Source organism: Pongo pygmaeus, chromosome 10 (genome assembly GCF_028885625.2).
Source record: "Pongo pygmaeus isolate AG05252 chromosome 10, NHGRI_mPonPyg2-v2.0_pri, whole genome shotgun sequence".
Classification (NCBI taxonomy): Eukaryota; Metazoa; Chordata; class Mammalia; order Primates; family Hominidae; genus Pongo; species Pongo pygmaeus.
Window position 1 is genome coordinate 31,774,685 of NC_072383.2, and position 24,074 is coordinate 31,798,758.

General features: G+C 35.8%; 1 protein-coding gene across 3 annotated transcripts in view; it reads right to left on the bottom strand.

The window, feature by feature from the left end:
* Nucleotides 1-293: 293 nt before the first annotated feature.
* Nucleotides 294-24,074, bottom strand: part of IPO8 (importin 8) — a 67,219-nt gene continuing 43,438 nt past the window's right edge. For all 3 annotated transcript variants that reach the window (XM_054442468.2, XM_063672561.1, XM_054442469.2), the window contains 7 exons: nucleotides 23,387-23,484; nucleotides 20,330-20,425; nucleotides 10,767-10,987; nucleotides 8,263-8,468; nucleotides 5,384-5,587; nucleotides 3,203-3,319; nucleotides 294-2,263 (listed from right to left, as the gene is read on the bottom strand). In XM_054442468.2, coding sequence (XP_054298443.1) covers nucleotides 2,166-2,263; nucleotides 3,203-3,319; nucleotides 5,384-5,587; nucleotides 8,263-8,468; nucleotides 10,767-10,987; nucleotides 20,330-20,425; nucleotides 23,387-23,484 — 1,040 coding nt within the window. In that variant the 3' untranslated portion in view covers nucleotides 294-2,165. The remainder of the gene's footprint in view (nucleotides 2,264-3,202; nucleotides 3,320-5,383; nucleotides 5,588-8,262; nucleotides 8,469-10,766; nucleotides 10,988-20,329; nucleotides 20,426-23,386; nucleotides 23,485-24,074) is intronic.

Genomic DNA, 24,074 nt, shown 5'->3' on the forward strand with positions numbered 1-24,074 from the left:
CCATTTTAGTGACATCTTCCTTTCCTTCAAGGTCCTGCTGTGGTTGAACGCCCTGTGCCTTTCCAGAGCTCCAACACTCTTTTATGCGGACCTCCTGGTTCATGAGATGGGCTTTCACTCCCTACTTCTCCCCATGTATTAGCTGTTCCTGATAAGCCCTGGTTACCCTCCCAGACCTACAGTCCACCTTGCTTCAGGTCCCCAGGTGTCAGGAAAACATACTGATGGGTTATTATCAACTGCTTAAAGCACCTCCACATTTCAGAAAACATTTCACACAGAAGAGTTCAGAATCCTGGGAATCAGTCCGCATTTTATTTTATAGTACATTCATATAAGTTCCTGCATTTCCAAGGTAACCAGGTCACATTCAGGTTAGCACTGCTGGTAACAAAATCATACAACTACCCTGGCTTCAAAAACAAGGTAGGGCAATGCACATTAATACCTCTTTCCCTTTAATACTGCAGAAGACAATACATCACAAAATAAAATCTCAAAAATCACATGCCTTTTACAATCCAGTGTGAAGGCATATTATTTATGTTAAAATTAGACCACGTGGAACATGAGAATAAAGAGTTTGAAAGCTCTCTAAAATTTCTCCCAATGCCATCTTTCGCTTCTAACTGCCAGTTGGCACATTCAGCTTCAATGCCTTGGGAAGGGAGGGGCAGAGGAAAGCAGGGGGTCACTGAACTCCAAAACTCATGGTTTTCCAGGCTACTTCTATAGAGATTACTTAACCTAAAATTTTAAAGAGTTAATATGCATAAGGGATGGTAATATCAGAAGCACCTGAAAAAAATTCCTCCAGTCACTGATGGGAAATTTAAGCTGTGAATTTTTGTGAATTTTCAATTTCACAGAAAGGAAAATCTGTATCACATCCAGTAATATGTTAAGTTCTGAAGATACATTTTCATTTTTCTGAATAAAAACCCTATATGACCCATGTTCTGGTCTTGAACCAGGTCAGAAAAACACTGTAATCTCCATCTGCAATATTTCCTATAGGCCACCTAAAAGTGCAGCTGCCCCAACCCTTGAAAAGTTTGAGAAGTCAAACTGAGCTATAATAAAGACACAAAAAAATTAGGTAGGAGAAAATTCAAATAGGTGAGAAAGCAAGAAGTTAGATTTGTTTGGGTCTTTTTCCTAGATTAAAAAAATATATAAAATGCTTTGGACCCTAGTCCAACACAGCTGGAATGATAAGTTATTTAAAATACAAGTCCCCATCCAGAAAGACAGTGTGCTTACGTAGCACCTTTCTCTTAGAAGTTCAATGTGCTTTAGGTATGATTACCAATTAATTGCATAATTACATTATTCAGAATATACTCAGACTTACTGTTAACTCCAGTGACTAAAGAGCCCCTGCCACTTGCTGCCAAGAAAATGAGTCCTGAACTTACAAGGTTAGGAGTGAAATTGATATGTGTATTTTTTGACCCCAAAAGAAATACCACCCCTTTTCAAGGCAGAAAAAAATGAGAGAAGAGGGAGTAAGACACTTCTTTAAAAAGCCACAAAACATCTTATGAAAAACCAGAGCCAGTGCATATTTTATAATACAACCCCTGAAAAAAGCCCCCCAGCAGCAGGGTGAGCAGAGGGAGCAGTGAAGATTTTGAAACCAGAGTGACTTGCAGTAACTGCCTAACAATAAATTCACAGAGTAAAATGCAGAATAGTCGACATATAACCAAGGTTTATGTTGTATCTAGAAATATGTTTTATGCTTTAAAAAAAATTGCAATGCACTCCAAAAATTTTTTTCTGATAATTCATGTACAACAGAAGGCACTGTTATCCGCATAAATCCATTGATTCTGCATGGCAAAAACCTGAGACGTGCAAGTCTATCCAATCCTCTAAAACAATCTTGGGCATTCAGCCTGTGGAACATATGGTTTGTCCTTTTCAGTCCAATGATTGTTTTTCTTTCATTTCATACTTACAGTAGCTGTTTAAAATATATATTTCAGGGTGACAAAGATCAAAGGGGAAAGAGTAGATAAAAGTGCTGCCTAATGCCAGATGGTAACTGGTACAGCAGGAGGGCCCTAAAAGCAGCCCCCTCATTTCATCCCCTTGACCCTCACACTCCTTTTGTGAAATAAAATGCAGCGATGACATTTGGTCAGCTGATGTTCTTTCCTTCAGTTGTTGCTGGGCACAGTCCCAAAATTAAATGCGGAGAGGACTCCTTTGTTTTCAAAGGTGAAGCCTCCCTGTTGTTCAATCTTCTTCTTTGCCTCTAGCATTTTTCAAAAGAAAAGGGGAGAAGAAAAAAAAAAGAATGCTTAAGGTGACAAAGTTGGAGACGACTCAAAGGAGCCAGATTCTTTATATGCTTAGAACTGTGAAAGAATGTGACTGGTAGTATTAGTTATCCTGCCAAAGAATAACTAAGAATAACAGACCCATGTCAATAAGGTGGTATGTTCACTACCATCAGAAGATCTGCAAAAAACGAGTGAAAAGAAAATACATCTCAGAGGTGGATCCTACTTCACTGTCTCTACTGCTGAAAGGGGGCCCAGACTTCTCATATCAGGAGGGCTGACTGAGAATCTGCACAGAACTGAAAATCTAAGTCCATGCAGAAGAACCAGCATTCTAAACTCTAGATGTCTAGTTTGCCATGTTTCCTACTAAAATTTTTTTGTAACTACAAAATCTTTTCCAATGACAATCTACAAGTAACTACAATAATCAACATAGAATAATTCCTCCAGCTTAAAAACTGAAAGTCAACAACAAGAAACAATGTCAAATAAAGCCCAACAATGAGAAATGGAGAGCATTCCATTTCCAGGAACACAAGCTCCTTGCAAGAATTCGTCAAGTCCCTTTGGCCCATGGTTGAAATGTTTAGGGGAGTGATCCAACTGATTAAGTCTCCCTCGGCAAGACTTATCCCAACCCTTACTTTGTACCTTTGCCTCCAACATAGGATAAGAATGTGAATGAGAATACCACTAGGAGATACATATTAATGTGCAGGTTTTTGCAAAGCTAAGACATCATGACTGATTAAAACAATTATACAATAATGACAATTCCTTATTATCTTAAAGTGTGAGTCTCCTAACAATTTCAAAAACAGTGTTTAGGTGCCACCTGGCTCATCAAATAAGGCTGTCTGTTGGCACTCTGACACATGCACTCCACTCTGGAGTTTACTCTGGCTGACCTGCCACCGTCCGTCGGTGCTCTGCCAGTGTGTACACCTCCTGCAGTGCCGTCCTCTGATCCTCACTGAGTGGTGCCATCAGCAGCTGGTACCAGGCAGCATCTCGACTCTGCACAGCTATTGCATTTTGGGAGGAAAAGACAGGAGGGTACAGTGACTATTAATTTAGAGAACAAGTAGTAACATGATCAAATTACAAAGAAATTATCCCAGACAGTAAGAGACAAAGAGTATAGTACTACAACACACACAAGGTAATGAAACTTATGCCAACAAAGGATTATTTCTGAGTACCCACTTAGTACCCAGCTATGTGGGAAATCAAAGGAAGGTTAGGACATTGCAAATCTCTAGTCTGCCTAGTTCTCTGTCTGCTTTGCTGTCTTCTATGGATGTCCTCTAAAATCCAGAACACCAGTACTCACTCATTACCATTTTCCTCTGGAATTTTCATACTACCTGCAGCTTTAGCATTGCTACCACCCCAAGGACTCAAATCTGTACCTCTAGGAAAAACCTTCCCCTAAGCCTCCTGGACTGTTCCATTTGAATAGCTCATCTCAAACTCAACACAACTAAAACCAAATTTAACAATTTCCTCCCAAACCTTCTATCTCTCCATTTATCTCACCAGTTCTATTAGTCTCCCAGTCAACTACTGTACATCCTTAACATCCCTGAGCATGCCCTCTCCACACCCAAAGCTCTGCTTCTTTCTTAATGTCTTTCATCTATATGCTGCTTTCCATCAAATGTCACCCTCCCCATTCCAGGTCTCTATACATCTAAATTAATAAAGTGAACTTCTAACACTTGGCTCCCACATCTAGTCCTTTCCAGTTTTTTCTGCACATCATCCATCACCGGGTAACTCCCCTGAAGTGAATTACCACATCTAAAAGGTCACTGCCTCAGAACACAACTTTCAACACTATTCCAATGGGCAATGGGATGGACCACCTCAGTCCAGAATTCAAGGCCACTATAGCCCAGCCCAACTGTATTCCTTCACAGTCTTTAAGCAGTGGCCCCTACATGCTGGTTTAAAGTTGCTTGTCACTTGAGAAGCATCTTTAAAAATACATCTCCGGAGATTCTACTCAAGACCTAAAAGCTTCCTTGGTGATTATGACACACCCATGTCTGGAACTACACTAGGCCACATCCTCCATATTTCCATCTCCACGTTTATGCTGTTACGTTTCCCATGCTTTGGAATATAGTTTCCTGTGTTCTCTGCCTCCAATTCCTGTGAATTTCAATAAGAACATCTAGGTAGTTTTTTCTTCATTAATGTTATTTGTAGCAACACTAAAAAACACCAATATATTAAGCTAATATTGCCTTATTAGTAACAACATTTACATATAAGGATGTTCATTTTAATAACCCTCATAATGGTAAAAACATTGGAAACAATCTTAAATGTCCCACAGTGGAACTAAATTACAATATAACTATGGAAATACTATCTAACCATAAAACAAATAATCTATATTAATGAGATTTAAAATAATTTATTTAATAATTTTCCAAATATCCTCATTGGTTTGTTTTTATTCTGTAAATTTTCCATTTCCATTTTCTACTAGGTTACTGGTCTTATGCATTTGAGGATGGCCTCTGTACACTGTGTACATTACGCCTATTATGCATATGTGGCAAATATTGTCTCCCCCCAATCATTTATGAGTCCTGTAACTGTAATTATACTGTTCTTTGTTGTATAAAATTGGCAAATTACTTACAAAGTAAAAAGCCACTCTCTTACGGCAGCAATTTCATTCTAGGGATTGTGAATAACTAATAGGTTGTTAGCCACAATTTTTAAGCAATGTATGCCTGAAGCACTTCATTCTTTGCTATAAAAATGCTTGCCCATTTATGCCTAAAGGATGAACAATATACACAGATACTCCACATATTACTTTTGCAAGGATGACCTACAGGCTCACCCTGCTACTTCTCAATGATGAAAGCTGCTAGGATTGGGTGATAGGTGTTTCATTATTTTAATTTCTATCATTTCATGTATGTATGTTTGGGGATTTCTATCATAAGGAATAAACAAAAAATTTTTTAAAAGAATCTAGACCAATCTTGGGCAACTATCAAAACAGGAAGAAATGAAGAAAGAGTTTAGAAAAAAAAAATCAGAAGATGTGGGGAGTAAAGACATACTTATCAGAGCTTGTGTAAAAAACTGATATTCATCCACACTATTGTCAAGGTCAAGTGGAGTACTGAACCCCTCAAGCGCGGTTTCTTCCAATACTTCTTCATCCCAATCATCATCTTCCTCCTCCTCATCTTCACCTCTTCCATTATTTGACTGCATTGCTTGAGCAGTTACATTTGTCTCCTCTTCATCACTTGAAATCTCCTCTGTGAACCCATTAATTATTTAAAAGGAATCAAAACACATAAGGACAAAATATAAAACTTCACGACAAAAACCAAAGACTATAAAACTACACTCTGGAAAGGAAAAAATCTTCCACAAAATTTTAATAAAAATAAATCTTATCCCTGGTCTAAAGAGGAGAGTCAAAAAATAAAAATAAAAAATAAAATAAATAAACCTTATCTTTACTGTAGAGTTTGCTAAGTTGAGAATGTCCTTATCCTCCTCACTGAAAACAAGTTCCCTAAACCTGTTATCCAGATGAACATTACTACTGTTAGGCTATGGAAGTTCATTAATACAAGAATAGTATTCAATTGCAGATTTCAAAATTACCTTTGTTTAAAAAAAAAAGTGACTGTACAGTCAGTGCATGTGTTTTAAACAATGACTTCCTATTGAGAATTCAGTCCTCTTAATTAACTGAGTTGATTATAAACTGCTTAGAAATGCCCAAATGAGATCATTTCTGCCAGTAGAAACAGTAAAAATACAGATCCAGCCATCCTACTTCAGGGTATATATCTAAAATATTTTAAATCAATACGTAGAACAGATGTCAGCAGCCCTGTGTTCATCGCAGCATTATTCACAATAGCCAAGTTACACAATCAACCTAAGTGTCCATCAACAACAGATGAATAAAGAAAATGTGGATTCTTTAAAATGAAACACTATTCAACTTTTAAAAAGGTAATTCTGTCAATTCCAACAACATTGATGAACTTGGACATTATGATAAGTGAAATAAGCCAGGCACAGAAAGACACATACTGCCTGTTCTCACTTATATATAGAATCTAAAACAATCAAACTCATAGAAGTAAAGAGTAGAATGGTGGTTACCAGAGGCTGGAGGTGGTGGGAATGAGGGAATGTTGGTAAAAGGGTACAAAGTCTCAGGAAGAATTAGGTTTTTGTTTTGTTTTGTTTTGTTTTGGTATCTATTGTACAGCATGGTGAATAGAGTTAATAGTAAATGTACATTTCAAAATTGGCAAGACTGTAAATTTCAAATGTTCCCACCATTAAAAAGGGTATTTAAGGTGATGGATATATTAGTTTGATTTAATCATTCCACATTATAGTCACAAATCATAACATCACTTTGTACTCCATAAATATATAATTTGCTAATTTATAATAAAAAGAAATAGCAAAAATGTAAAGAAAAATAGCTACATGTCGCCTGAAAAGTTAAAAACTTGAACTACATTATGTATCACCATGGATTCTGTATCTATTTTCAGTGTCAATCTGTTCCTAGCAGTTAGATTGTAACTGAAATACTGGAACAGGAAGGCAGTAAATGCAGAACAAAAATCAAGAGAGAAATCCTGGAGTAAACCCAAACCAGGTAATATTAACCTAAAACCAGGTCTATTAGACACACCATATTGAAGCAGGTAGATTGAACTAGGTAGTTTTAGGAATAAGGCACTTAACCATAGTTTGGACCAAATACACTAAAAAATGCATAGCAAATTATAACTATTAATACAAAAAGACGGAGAAATACCTCCACTAGTTAATCATTCCATACTTTAGCAGGAAGTACAAGAAAGTCTGGGATATTACTAGAAAATTTTCCCTCAAGCCATATAGTATAAGCCAATAAAGAGTTGCCAAAACAAGAAATTAGAGATCATAACATACTGGAAAAAATAAAAGAATTCTACAACTGTTGACACACAGCTAAAAACAAAACAAAACAAAAATCACACATGCAGCACTTCTAATAAAGAAGCATTTCTTCAAAAGACCTACACAGATTTCAGGAAAACAAATTAGAAGCTGTATTTTGTGCTGAGGAGGGGAGAAAAGGGTAGTTTATAATCCCTGGTATATGAACAAACTGGGATGATGCCAATTAAAAGCGTTTTAAATCTACACATGCTAAAATCACAGAATTTAGCATCAAAAATAGAGCTGTATGTTTACCAGGAAGAGTTCTGATTTTTCTCAGCTAACGAAGTATCTGTTTTTAACCAGGAGAGGAAAAACTCCACCTGGAATTGGAGAATGCTACTTCCTAGTCTTTAGCAAGTAGCTCCACAATCTCATCATTAAACAAAACAAAGGTCTAATATTCAACTCTAACAATCTTATTCTGATTCTCAAGTATATCCACTTCATTTATGTACTTTACCTTAATTTATATTTAAATCACAAATATCTCTCTCAAATATAATTTTTGATGAGTCACCTAAGAACCATTCCAAAAAAAGAAAAAAAAAAGACACTCTCTACTAATCTGTGGTACTAACACTTCAGCTCTTAATGTAATGATTCATTTAACTCATAGCTGCTGCCTTGACGAGGCTGTTAGCACAAACAAGAAAGTTAGATACTAGATTGCTAACTTACAGTCAAGACCATTTGATTGTTATAAATGTGTTTCCTAATGTGTAACAACATCTATTAGGCTCCATAAAAAAATCACTGAGTATATTAGGTGTCAGAAGGTACACAAATCTAAATTTATATCACATGATACAATTAATAGCAAGTCAACCAAGCCCAAAATATTTGTTATACGTGTAGCAGGCCGAAGAATGTAAATCTGTTTAATGTCTCCATATAGACTAGTATTCATATAAAATGCATACACAAATCAAAATCAATTGTAACATTCATTTCAATTAGAAGACTTTACCATTTTCTTCCATATCAGCTTTCTCTGCTTTTGAACGATCTTCCCGGTTTACCAGTTGCCTAGTAGCACAGACCTGCTTTAGGCCAAGGAAAAGGAAAAGAATTGAGGGAACAATCTGTCCCACCACAGCATCTACTGCAGGAGGTCGATTTTGCAATTCCAAAAGGATACTCAGTCCTATTATACACATCTTCCGGTCATGATGCCTGCAAATTTTGAAGAAAAAAAAAATGTAGACATGAGAAGTGGAATAAAGAACAAATTCTGGAGAAACTACAAAAAGAAATGTCCAAGGCATACTCTAAGGTTCATCTGTTGGTATCATACAGAGACATTCCCTGTTTTGTACTGTATGAAATCCTATGTAAATCAAATTTTGTAAACCAATTATTTTCAAAGACCTACTGGGAGTCTGCAATTAACATGGTGAATCTTGCTATAATATCAATTTATGATTAATATAAATGTTATATATGGGCCTCGGCATAAGGAGTTTTAATAAAGCAGAAATACCTATATTTGAGAGCATAAAAGTCCTATACAATGGTGGGGGGGAATGAAGAGTTTCTTAGACTCTTCCAACATTATTAGATTGATCTACAAGGTTTCTCAGCACACATAATCTACCCAAACCCTAAGAGGTGAAAGATGTTTCAAAAACTCAGCATCTAGTAAGATAACTTAATTTAAGCAGTCTACTAAAGTCCTGTGTGCTATAAAATAGCATAAGAAAAATATAAGGACAAGGAAAATTTTATTCAGAAAGAAAAAAAGTTTGACCAGTAAACATTAGACATTTTTCTACTAAACACTTCCTCTAAGTTGCTTAAAACTAAAAAATTAAGAATTAAAAGATTACATTGGCAAAACATTCTTAAAATTGTGTGAATAAAAAATTCACTTGCAGTGATTCAATGTGTTTAAAGTGAGAATAATATAACAAATCCAATAATGAATATTCTACAGGCTTCTGTTATTCTTCATTATTTGCGTTCCTTGACTGATTCAAGTCACTAATGCCCAACTAGTATGCTGTAACAGAACTGTACTTGACCTGAGGACCTTCTCATCCAAGCAGCCCCTAAATACGTGCCACATGGATCACAGCAGAAAAGATGATTATCAAGCAGAGCTCAAAAGAATCCAAGGAAGCACAACCCAACGACTCCCAGTCTACACAATAGCAGGGAGACCGCTTCCAGTGCTAATAAAGACATAAGAGAACCAACCGCTTAACTTTAAATGACCAAATCTCTACTCCCTAAATCTTTCTCAGAGATAACTTTAACAACAATTTCTTTGAAAGTATGTTCTTCCCTTCAAGGTTTTAATAACAAATCTCAATCAGGGATAAATTCCAGTGTCCTGCAAGTAGAAAAATTAGAACACACATAGCAGCTTGTAAATACGTTCCCCCATTCCTAACTCCCCATCTTAATCCAGGCCTCCATCTTCTCCTGCCTGTGGCAGCAGTGTCTTAACCACTGTGGGGAGTCTGTTCCTCTCAGGAAATTTTTCTAAATGATCTCTCACAAAACTTAAAAAGAATACTATTAATTTCCAGTTAGATATTAGATAGTGTTTTAAAACGAATTAGACAGCTAGCTCAATTTCTAGCATAACACAATCACTAATCTGTGTTGGGTGACCTGAGGTGGGCACATAACACTAGTTGGAATCTCACTCTTCCTATTTTTTTGAGATGGAGTCTCACTCTGTTGCCCAGGCTGGAGTGCAGTGGCACGATCTCAGCTCACTGCAAGCTCCGCTCCCCAGGTTCATGCCATTCTCCTGCCTCAGCCTCCCGAGCAGCTGGGACTACAGGTGCCCACCACCACGCCCTGCTAGTTTTTTTAGTAGAGATGGGGTTTCACCGTGTTAGCCAGAATGGTCTCGATCTCCTGACCTCGTGATCCACCCGCCTCGGCCTCCCAAAATGCTGGGATTACAGGCGGAAGCCACTGCGCCCGGCCTCACTCTTCCTATTTTTGAAAACTAGGAGAGTGCTCCACATAAAACCAAATTCTCCTACTGGGGCAGCACCTCGGCTACAAATAACAAGCCTTCTGACTCCACTTTTGAGAACAGGCATCTCTGAGATCTGCAAAGAGTTAAACATTCTGTGACATTACATTAGATCTTTGCCAGAGGGGTACCATCCTTAGAAATCCAACTCCATTTAGAATATTTTTACCTACTGACACTTAATCATGGAACCCAGACAGACAATTAATTCTTGTTGCCTAGAGATACAATGATACGCTTGTGTTTAAAAAAAAAAAAAAACGGAAAAGGGCTACATCAAATTTTCAGAGCCTGCATTCTTTCCACTAGATTACCCTGCTGAAATGCATTCTTAATCCTCTAAAAATTAAATATTAAAAATACACTAAAAATAATTCCTAAGACATGAAAATTATCTTTGTACATGTTATTATATGCAAATATTAAAAAGCAAACTTTCCAGAAACAGAAAAGCAGTGTAAAATCCAAAAGACACATACCCAAGAAAACAATCTGTATCATTCATCCATTGATTTATAAACTGTACAGTGATAGGTCCAGGGTTGTGAGGCAACTGAATTCGTTCTAAAGTATGTAGCAGCAAATCAGGGTTGTAGTACAAGGCAGCAATCGCAACCTGAAGACACATAGTACGAAGCTCACTAGTTTTGACCCCTCGAGTTAATCTCTCCAAAACAAGTTGAACGAAGAGTGGAATGCACTAGAAGACAAGCAAAAGAGAGTCAACCACACAGATAGCCCAAGTAACTTTTATAGAAAGCTGAATATTGGCAGAGCATTCTCAATAAATAAGACAGTCTTAATGGCAATGAGACTTTTGACTAAATCATTTTAGAGGTATTTAAAAGATTTATATTATTATAAAAACCTAGAGACTAAATAGACAAAAACAAGTCCTATAGCAGTGCCAGAAAATCTCCTTCCTTCTTAAGTAAATTAAAGTCAGCTGAAGATTGTCCTGTAAGAGTCCACGCTCAAATAGTGTCAATAATCCCTATGTGGACACAGCCACTTGCACATCTAAGGTGAAATCACTGCATGTCATTTTCTTTGACAAATTAAATTGGAAATAAATAAATGGGACTGAAAATAATTATGATGTAATCAGATTGTTTTTGAGAAAGAAATTCCTGTTGATATAAGATGAAAAAGGCTGAAGAAAAAATGGTGGAGCCTGAACATTAAAATAAAATCTGACTCCAATTCTAAGGTGCAATATTGATGAACAAATTTTACTAGAACTATTTCCCAATAGCTATTTTCAGTTAAAGGGGATGAGCTGAAATGATTTGTATAAAATAAAATCTGAGGTCTTACTATAAGCCCCTTTTTAAATTACACTTTAAAAAAATCAAGGTTTTGTGTAGAAATTTAAGAGTTATATTTATTATTTTCTTTTTAGTAGGCCAAATTGGGTATATATTTGGGTCAGCAGACTATTAGTCTGGTTTAGGATAACATATTAAATCAAAATACATGACTACACATACTTTTAAGACTATAAAGCTCTTTACAAAAATGAGATAACTAGTTTAACTCTACGTCTACTTATGCTGATACAACATATTCTGTGTTCTAATTTGAGATAACACATACAAGCTATGTTAAAAATTATTACCATGGTCAAATAATTAGTTGTGGATAAATGCAGCCACAAGAAAATATAAATTAAGTTTGAAAAGCTCTTTTTGAGATGTTTTAAAACTAAAGTTCAAAATTACAGCTGGATGGGAGAAATAAGTTCTGGTGTTCTATAGCACTATGGGATGACTATAGTTAACGGTAATACATAGTTTCAAATAGCTAGAAGGAGGACATTGAATGTTCCCAACATGAAGAAGCCATAAATGTTAGAGACAATGGATATGCTAATTACCCTGATCAGATCACTACACATTATATCAAAACATCACTATGTATTCTATAAACATACAATTATGTCAATTTAAATAAATAGAAAATAAAGTTTCATTTTAACAAATATTTACTATTACACACAAAACCATAAGAACATAAAGGAATTGCGAAGTTTTAGAACTAGTAAAACTAAAAGAATTCCATTACATTAAAACAAAATCGATTACGGAAGCTGGTTGGACAACTACGTAAATGCACAATTAGAGCACTGTGCAGCTGCAGAAGGAATGCAGAATATCTCTGTATGCTACTATCAAGTGATCTGCAGGATATGTTACTTAGTGTAGAAGGCAACACAGAAAATGTATAGTATGCTACCGTTTACCTAAGAAGGCAAGGAGAGAGTATCTTTTTTTGTTTTTGTTTTTTAATGAAAGGATGAACTAAAACTAGGGGAAGAAACGGAGAAGGAGAAGAAGGGTAGAGGGATAGGGTGCAAGATGGACTTCTCTGAATATACCTTGTCTTATAAATTAGACCTTAGAACTGTGTCTATGGTTCACATATCCGTTACCAAAAAATTAAGCTATTTCTTTTTTTTTTTTTCTTTTTTGGAGACAGAGTCTTGCTCTGTCACCCAGGCTAGAGTGCAAATTAAGCTATTTCTAAAAATTAAGATAAATTGAAGTAAGTGAATCAACCAAATAAGGATTATTTTAATAACTTTAAAATTTAATTATTTGACTGTATTTTCACTGTATATTGCTAATAGATGAACATATCTTAGAGATAAAAAGAGCTACTAAAAAAAACAAACAGTAGTAACCATTTCTTGGTAATAATGTTGGTATAATTAGTCTGAGACTAAATGTATCCATTAATGGGATAAAGGAAGCAAGTAATTAAGATGAGAACCAGAATTTTTGGTGTGGGAGATACAGAACAGATTCAAGTAGGTTAAGGATAAAGAATGTAGTCATGAATCTGAATTAGAAATACCTGTGTGTGGCTAGGCGCAGTGGCCAGGTGCCTGTAATCCCAGTACTTTGGGAGGCTGAGGTGGGAGGATCACCTGAGGTCAGGAATTTGAGACCTGCCTGGCCAACATGGTGAAACCCCCGTCTCTACTAAAAATACAAAAATTAGCCGGGCGTGGTGGCAGGCGCCTGTAATCCCAGCTACTCGGGAGGCTGAGGCAGGAGAATCACTTGAACCCAGGAGATGGAGGTTGCAGTGAGCCGAGATCGTGCCATTTGCACTCCACTCCAGCCTGGGGTACAAGAGCGAGACTTCATCTCAAAAAAAAAAAAAAATCTGTGCATATTAGAGTATTAGAGACATAAAGATGGAAATAATAGGCACGGGGACTCCAAAAGAGGTAAAGGAGAGAGTGGGGCAAGGTTTGAAAAATGATCTGTTGGGTACCGTGTTCACTATCTGGATGACAGGTTCAATAGAAACCCAAACCTCAGCATCACACAATATATCCATATAACAAACCTGCACATGTACCCCCCAAATCTAAAATTAAAAACAGAATTATCTGTGTACATTAATGTTTTATTGACTAAAAAAAGCCAAACAACATATTTCTTGGCTCTATTTTGTAGAAACAATGACCAATCCAATATCAATGAATATATATAGCGATATATTAGTTATATACATTAATATGCATTAGTATATATGTAGCTAATTATATATCAATTTATTAACATGATATATAAATAGTACATATTTTATACATATACACACATATATACTATACATATATATGTTTTAGATATATATGTATGGCAATGAATATCCCTTGTGCCCAGCTTGTAGTCTTGAATACCATTTCCCAGGCTAGGACGAGACATCTATAAGATAAGCCTGGAATATCTAGTCATACCAAGACAGCAAGGAAACTACCAAAGACTATTAGAATCAGGTTAAAAGGGCTCATAAGACAAATTCAAGAGGCTCCCATGGGACAAAAATGAAACTATGTATACTTAAAATACACTGAAACACATAGAGTAAATTTGGATCTATACATTCATAAGGATACTAAAAATTTTAAACACCAAACAACATAATAAAACATTTTACTGATCATCTTTGGAGAATGCTAGGTAAGAAACTTATCTTGAATAATGGTAAATAAAGGGAAATACTCAAGTTGTTTCTCAGAGTAACCTGATAATTTATGAGAAAACATTTCCCTTTATAGCAATATTTCACCTACTAAAGAAGAAATGACAGAATTAGAAGATCACCATCAGCAACACTAACATCATGAGAGACCACCAGACATACTGTGCCTCCTAGTAAAATTACACACCATCACCCATGAAGTGCATGAGCCGAGATCGTGCCATTTGCACTCTAGCCTGGTGAGTCAAACCTGAATCCAAGACAACACTAAATGTAATCACTAATTTACAGGAAATTTAGAGGAATTGAATGCCAATCAATACAGTCCTTCAGCTGTACTTGAGTGCATTGTAATGGTAACCTCACTAACAGGAGAGATCACCTTGTGTCCTCAACTTTCTGATACACAAATTCTTGAATACTAACTACTATGGTCTCGATATGGTTTGTCCTCCCAAAACTCATGTTGAAATTTGATCCCCAATGTGGCAGGTTTTGGGAGGTGGGGCCTAGTGGGAAGTGTTTGAGTCATGGTAGTGGTCAACCCCTTATGAATGCCTTGGGGCCATTCTCCTGTTGTGATGTAATGAGCGACTTCTCACTATCACTCTGGCACAACTGAATTACTTTTTGTGGGAATGAACTAGTTCCCATGAGAGTAGGTTGTTATAAAGCAAGGACACCCCTGGGTTTTGCCCCTTCGCATATATCCACTTCCCCTTTGACCTTCCACCACGTTGTGGTACAGCACAGGCCATAGCTTGACGGCTTCTGGCATAGAGAATGGATTCTAAAGTCTTTGGTACGGATTTATTCTATAGTCTTCTGAACCTCTCCCCAACCTACATTTCCATTATTAAAGCCTATAGCTCAGAACCCTCCAAAATCCAGTCAACAGAACTAAATACTTCTTTAGCCCCACTCATGTCTTGTGCTTTACTACCTTCTTATTTTGTTAATATCATAATTTCTTTTCACCTCCACTGTATCACCTAAAAAGTACATAATAACAAAGGGGAAAAAGAGCCTTCAAAGATACCTGTCGGGGACAGCTGGTAGTTCACACCTGTAATCCCAGAACTTTGGGAAGCTGAGGCGGGAGGATCACTTGAAGCCAGGAGTTAGAGAGCAGCCAAAACCACATAGTGAGAACTCATCTCTACAAAAAATTTGAAAATGAGCTGGGCATGGGGGCATATGCCTGTAGTCAGTCCCAGCTACTCAGGAGGTAAGATGGGAGGATCACCTGGGCCCAGAAATTTGAGGTTACAGTGAGATACGACTGCACCATTGCACTCCAGCCTAGGCAACAGAGAGAGATCCAATCTCCATTAAAAAAAAAAAAAAGTTTTTTTTAATAAATATCAGTAAAACTTTATGATTTTTTAGAAAGGTCATAATTTTTTTTGTCACTAATACCCCAATAAAGCTTGGGCGTAGGCAGAAGTCATTCTCAAAAATAATGAAGATTTTGGTGGTAAGTAAATAATAGGAAGCTCTATTGAGAGCAAAAAGATGGGCCAGCAGTTCACCAGAGATGGCCAAGGAAGGAGACAGGCAAAGCAAGCCCCCTCAGGTCCAAACAAATCTCAAAGATGAACTTTGCTTTTTGGTTTTTTTTTTTTGGAGATGGAGGAATTTTGCTCATCACCTAGGCTGGAGCGCAATGGCCCGATCTCGGCTCACTGCAACCTCCGCCTCTGGGTTCAAGCGATTCTCCTGACTCAGCCTCCCAAGTAGCTGGGATTACAGGCGCATGCCACCATGCCCAGGTGATTTTTGTTTTAGTAGAGACAGGGTTTCACCATGTTGGCCAGGCTGGTTTCGAATTCCTAACCTCAGGTGATCCACCCACCTCAGCCTCCCAAAGTGCTGGGATTACAGGCGTGAGCCACTGCGCCCCGCCACAAAGATGAACTTTGAAAACAGCAAATCGGCCATCATAATGCTTAAAGAATAAAATAAACTACTGTTAAAGAAAGCTATGAGACAATATCTCAAAGATAAAATTACAGTAAAGATACAGGCATTGTTAAAGAGAACCAGGCCAGGTGCGGCGGCTCACGCCTGTAATCCCAGCACTTTGGGAGGCTGAGGCAGGTGATCACCTGAGGTCAGGAGTTCGAGATCAGCCTGGCCAACAAGGCAAAACCCCATCTCTACTAAAAAAACAAAAATTAGCTGGGTGTGGTGGTGCAAGCCTGTAATACCAGCTAACTTGGGAGGTTGAAGCTCGAGAATCACTTGAACCCAGGAGGTGGAGGTTGCAGTAAGCCAAGATTGCGCCACTGCACTCCAGCCTGGGTGACAAAAAAAAGAGAGAGAGAGAAAGAGAGAACCAAATAGAAATTCTGGACTTAAGAAGTGTAAGCAAACGTCTCAAATCAATAATCTAACCTGTTACTTTAAAACATTGGAAAAAGAACAACTAAACGAAAAACAAGCAGATGGGAAAAAACAAGGATTAGAGTGGAAACTAATGAAATGGAAAACAAAAATAGAGAACAAAACCAAAAGTTAGCTCTTTGAAAAAATCAAAATTGATAAACTTTTAGTCAATTAAGAAAAAAAGAGAGAAGACTCTACTAAACCCAGGAACAAAACAGGGTCATTACTATGGAACCTACAGAAACAAAAAGACAAGGAAATACTATGACCCACATGCAATGAATTAGATAAATTACGTTGAAAAATTCCAAGATGCAAACTACTGAAATGAATTTAAAAAGAAATGTAAATTATGAATAGATCTATAACAAATAAAGAGACTGAACTGGCCATTTAAAACTACCCACCAAAAGCAAAACAAAACAAAACACAGATAAAAATAGGCCCAGATAGTTTCACTGCTAAATTCTACCAAACATTTAAAAAAGAAGAGCAATTCTTCACAACTCTTTGAACAAAGAGAAAGGATGAACACTTCGCAACTCATTTAATGAGTCCAACAATACTCTGATACCAAAGCCAGATAAAAAACATCACAAGAAAAGAAAGTTAGAGATCAATACATATTATGCACATAGACACGAAAATACTTTTTAAAAACTACCAGGAAATTTAATCTAGAAATATATACAGAGATCATATTTGAAAAGTGTGATTTATACCAGGAATGCAAGTTTGATTTAAAATCTGAAAATCAATTAATGCAATACATCTCTATTCTAAAAGGACAAAAACCACATGATCCTCTCAACAGATGCAAAAAAAAGCATTCAGCAAAATTCAACACCCTTTCATGATAAAAGCAACAAGTTAGCAACAGTCAAGAACTGAATCTGACAAAAGGGCATATATGAAAAGCCCACAGGTAACATCAGACTTAATGGTGAAAGACTGAATGTGTTCCCTCCTAAGACCAGGAACAAGATTAGATGTCTCTTTTCATCACAGCTATTCAACGTTGCACTCCAGCTTCTAGCCAGGGCAATTAGTCAAAAAAATAAGAGGCACCCAAACTGGAAAGGTAAAACTCTTATTTGTAGATAATATGATACTGTTTACAGAAAATCCTAAAGAATCCACTAAACCACCATTAAAACTAATAAATCAGTTCAGCAAGGTTGCAGGATACAAGATAAACATGCAAAAACAATTATATTTCTATACACTGGCAACAAACCTGAAAATAAAACAACTCCATTTACAGTAGCGTCAAAAAGAAAATATATAAAAATATTTTAGGAATAGAATTGAAAAACTTATACTCTGATAACAACCAAATATTGTTGAAAGAAATTAAAGAAAACCTAAATAAAAGAAAGTCACCCCATGTTCAGGGATTGAAAGACTTTTTAAAACAGAAATACTTCTCAAACTAATCTACAGATTCAGCACAATGCCTGTCACAATCCCAGCTGGCTAATTTACTGAAATTGACAAACGGATCCTAAAACTCGTATGAAAATTTAACGGACCCTGACTAGCCAAAACAATCTCACAAAAGAATGCAGTTACAGGACTCAAACCTCCTGACTTCAAAACTTACTACAAAGCTAAAGTAATAAAGACAATGCAGTACTGGAATAAGAACAGATAAGTACATAAATCAAATAGACTGAGTCCAGAAAAAACCCTCACATTATAGTCAACTGATTTGACAAGAATGCCAAGACAATTCGGGGAAAAAATAGTCTTTTCCACAAATGGTGCTGAAACAACTTCATAACTACATGCAAAAGAATTAAAATGCAGACCCCCTCCTCACACTATGTACAAAATTTAACTCAAAATAGATCAAGACCTAAATGTAAGAAAAAAACTATAAAACTCTTAGAACAAAAGAGGATAAATCTTCATGACACTGGAGCTAGCAATGTTTCTTAAATGTGACAACGGCCGGGCACAGTGGCTCACACCTGTAGTCCCAGGACTTTTCTACAAAAATTAGCCAGGTGTAGTAGCACGTGCCTGCAGTACCAGCTACTCAAGAGGCTGAGGTGGGAGGATTTGGAGGTCAAGGCTGCAGTGAGCCAAGACTGTGCCACTGCACTCCAGCCCAGGTGATAGAATGAGACCCTGTCTCCAAAAAAAAAAAAAAAAAAAAAAAAGACACCAACCACAAGCAATTTTTTAAAAAAAATTAATGGACATCATCAAAATTAAAAACATTTGTGCTTCAAAGGACACCATCAAGACAAATTGGGAGAAAATTTTGCAAATGATACCAGATAACAGGCTTCAATGTAGAATATATAACGATCTCCAACAACTCAATAAATAGACAAATAATTACAAATGAGCAAATGATCCGATTAGACATTTCTCCAAAAAAAGATATACAAAAGGCTAATCAGTACATGAAACATGCTCAAGATCATTAGCCATCATAAAAATGCAAATAAAAACCACAATGAGACACTACTTCACAAATGAAATAAGTGCTGGCAAAAACACAAAGAAATTGGAACCCTCTATCATTGCTGTAGGAATGGAAAATGGTGCAGCTGCTTTAAAAACAGTTCGACAGTCCCTCAAATGATTAAACACAGAATGACCACATTCCACTCCTAGGAAATGAAAACATATTCACACAAAAACTTGTACACAAAAGTTCCTAACAGCATTATTCATAATAGCCAAAAAGTAAAAATAACCCAAATGACCAACAACTGATGAATGGATAAAATGTGATTTAACCATACAACGAAATATTATTTGGCATTAAAAGAAATAAAGTACCAATACACACTACCACACATATGAACTTTGAAAACCTATGACAAGTGAAAGAAGCCAGTCACAAAGGACCACATATAAGATGATTCCATTTACATCAAATGCCCAGAATAAGCAAATCTATAGAGACAAAGTCATAGTGGTTGCCCAGAGCTTGGGGCAAGTGACTGTTAATGAGGTTTTTGGGAGAGGGGTGATGAAATGTTCTAAAATTGTGAAACAGTTGCACAATTCTGTGAATACACTAAAAACCATGTACGTATACACTTTAAATGGATGAAATGTATGGAACGTGAATTATATCTCAAAACTATTATAAGAAATACATAAAGCAAAACTTATAGAAAAGAAAAATTCAATTTTACTTGAATATTTCAACATTTTTCTTAGTTACTGAACATACCACAATAGTATCAAAAATTGCATTAATCTTGTTGAAAAAAAGATTAAAAATTTATAACTTATGAAAAATATAAAGTATAAAATTTAGCCTTTTAAAATGGTCAAGAAATATTTTTTTCTATAGTGCCTTAATTTCTGGTTAGAAAAGATACCTAGGAGTATTTAAATAGGATACACAAAAACAAAGGGAACATGAAATCTCTGAGACTCCAACTGAGTAGAATTTACACATTTCCGCCCCTTACATTATTACGTATTTTTCTGTGCATACCTTTTTCAGCTACAATACAAGGCACAGTTTCCAAACTACCTGGCTCTTTTTGTCATTTAAACAGGATTTGCACCAGAAAGCACAATCTATAGGCTGTCCTTTCCATTTTTCATCATAATATAAATGAAGTCAAGCAGGCATGTAAACTTCAAATGTAACCGTCAAGTAAGGCACTTTCCAGACATACATTACCTGATCAATTCCCCTTCCTTTGCACTGAAGAATGATGACTTCCAGAAGTTTAGCTGCATGACACTCTGCATCTTCTCCTGCATCTCCACATAGTACCTGCAGTAATTACAATTTAGCTCAGCAACAAGTGGCACTGCATAGAGGTTAATCAAGTCCACATGCACAAATGTCCCATATAAATTCAGCCATAGGAACCACAGCTTTGCTTGCTGTGCAAGTTTACCTCACCAACCCAAAGAAGAATGGTCAAAATAAATTCCATCTATCATCTCATTTCTTATAAGGAGCAATAATTCACTTATTTGACCTTGGATTAATAAAGTAGACTATATGAGCTAATTTTCCAGATAAATGAAGCTTCCCTTTAAAGGCACCAAAACTACAAAATGAAATCAAAACCAAAACAAAATAATCTTCTTATTAAACAATGAAACTATTTTTCTGTTCCTTTTGAATCCTGGTCTATATGAACCCATGTTTTTCATAACCACCATAATTTCATATTACACACCTTTCAATTCTCCAACATGAACTTAATAATTAGGAATATTTTTCACGGACATTGTAACCATTTATAACTATACAATATGACAGTAGGTGAATATAACAAAGTTATCAGACAGTTCCCCTATTAATTCTGTATTTTCACTATTATAAACAATTCCACAATGTACATGTTCATACACAAAATGTGGAATATGACTGCCTTATAATAAGATTCCCAAAAATGTTCCTAGAGCATGCTTATATTAAAAATTGTTTAAGGTAAAAAGAATTAATGATTCAAATATAAGACATAAGAAAAAGAACAGACTTAAAGAAATAAGGGTGGGCCAGAAATTTAAAATATAGACAAAAAGAGGTAACAGAGAGAACCAAAAGCAAATTCATTGAAAAAAAGACTTAATGAAGTAAGCAGCTTTTAGATAAGTTATTTTTAAGAAGAAAAAAAAAAAGCAAAACATTACAAATATTAGGAAAGAGACAAATACAGACAAAAGACAGATTAGAAATAATACTATAAAGAACACTATATTCTTTACATTTAAAAACTCAGATTAGATGATTTTCTAGAAAAATAAAATTTAAGAAAAATGAATTAAGAAATTCCAGATAATTCTGACAGATTTAACATTCCCATTTAACTTCATTCTCTCCCAAAATGCTATCAAAATGACAATAAAAAGATTTTAAAGATGTATATATACAAAGACAGAAAAAAGTAGAGATAACAGCAATACACATTTTGGAAGCTGGAAAATAGTGAGCTGAATGATAAGCAGATATCAGGCAAAGCCAAGAGTCAACTGTATTTACATAAATTTAAAATGCTATCTCTAGGACAGCATATCACAGTCTAGCTTTTAAATGTGAATGGACTCTGGAACTAGGCTGCTTAGGTTCAAACCGCAGCTCTTCCACTTATTAGCTGTGTTTTTAGAAAAGTTACTTAACCTCTTTGACTGTCCCCATCTATAAAATGGGAATAAAAGAACCTACTTCACAGGGTCGTATGATACAGAAAGAAAAATAATTACTCCCTTTTCTCAAAATTGCATTTACTTGGGGACCATTTGTTTTGGTTTGCCAAAAGGAAAGAAAACAAAAATGTATCTTGTAATTTTTTAAATGGGCTCTGGAGTCAGATTAGGTTCAAATCTGGCTCCAACACATAGTAGCTATGTGATTACAACTATTTCCTAACCTCAGGCACAGTGCAAGAAATTATGTCTTAGTTTCCTTTTGATACAAATGTGATACCTTCCTCATACTGTCATAAAGGTTAATATTATAGAAAGTGCTTAGAAAATGGCTGGTATACAATAAGAATTCAACAAATATTAGCTAGTATTAAAACTAGTATTTCATATTCATAAAAGAATATGAAATATATTTTAACTACTTGATAAGTATAACGAAATCATTGTGAATATCAATTTTACTATATCTGCAAATATACAGGGAAGCTGTGAATTACTAATGGAATACACAGAACTGTTTTACTTGTTTTCTTTCCCTCTTTCTCTATCAGCTACCTCTCTAACAGGGAAAACTGAAGACTGCCCGGTGATTATGATTTAACAACATGGGTTATCCACAGAGGTAAATGAATCATTACAACTCACAGTTCAGCCCCTTCACTTTATACCTGAAGCAGCTTACTGACTTCCCAAAATTTCCCTGACTCTCTAGAACTGAACTGAGACCTAGACCTAAACCAGATCTACTGATTATCACTGCAGAGCTCTTACCAGATTTTGGGTACACCCGTTCTAGTGAGGAAAACAAAAGTGTGTTGGGGGGGTTGTACACTAGCTATTTCACTCCCAGCTCTACAGCCAAACTTTTTGGTTTCTGGTTATTTGAGCTTTATAAAATCTGCCTGCCAGTTTTATGCAATATAGTTTCAGTTTCATATTTATGTGTGTGTGTGTGTGTGTGTGTGTGTGTGTGTGTTTACTTATTTATTTACCTAAAGGAGAAGAAAAACATTATTTAGCCAAAGATCCCAAAAGATAACCAATACTGGGCCAAATCTATCTTGTGGCAAAGACAATATGGTAGACAATCATGTTTGTGTATAAGGATAACAGTAGCCATTATGTAGATTGTAGATTATAGATTATCTTGTTAAATGATGCTTTTCCAACTATTATAATTTTTATCTTATGTTGTTTATGCTCAAATTACCTACATCTAGTGACTTCCAATATATACATTAAATTAAAAAATAAAAAAGATCATTCCATTTGTCACTGATTAACAAAATGTGTGGTTAATTTTCCTAGCACTTTAATCAAGTAGAAAATTCATGTCCAAAAGAAAAAACAAAAAATAAAAAGTACAGATATAGAAGTGGCAAACATTCATAAGCACGACACGCAATATGAAACTTTCAAATCCCAAAGATCCTTTTGAAAATACAAATGAAAAAATATATGTTGATGAAGATAATGCAGAACTAAATGTGTAAGAAACAAACTGAAAAAGTATCCTGAAGCAAAACAGGCAAACATTAGTAAGAACCACTGAAACAATAGATTAGGACATGCTTACCTTCCTACACATTGTAAAAAGAATTTCTAAATGTTTTGGATTTGATAGTAAGGTATCTGTATCTATTGTCACATAATTATGCAGGAGAGGCATCATGTCTGAAAAAAAATCAAAATCCCAATGAGACTTGAGTGACAGGAATAGAAATAAATTATTCCCACTGAAACCATATTTCTGTAGCACCCACACATTAGTATCTTCCCATGCAACCACAAAAGGCTAGAAATGAAAGCAATAAGTCTGATGTGTATTTATAGATGGGGAAAATGTGGAGCAGAAAGACTAAGATGCTCATTATTTATGGAGTAATTGTGCGGAATTTTTTCCCTTTCTCCACTACACACTCATCCCTATCTGACATATTTTATATTTTCTTGCTTATTTGTCTGAGTGATTCTTGCTCATTTGTCTGAGTGATTCCCTACCCTCCCATCATCCCCATTAGAATGTAAGCTTCAAAAGGGCAAAGCCTGTTTATTTTGCTCACTGCTGGATTGCTAAGATTAGAATAGGGCTTGGAATATAGTTGGTGTCCATAAGATACTTATTAAATTAACATATGGATATATGTTCTGGTCATAAACTAACTTAAGACTCAATAAGAAATACAGCCTACCTCCTCTGCCCATATACCTAGGGCTGAAAAACACTGCTACAATAGCCCCAGCTTTTATGTGACCGGGAAATA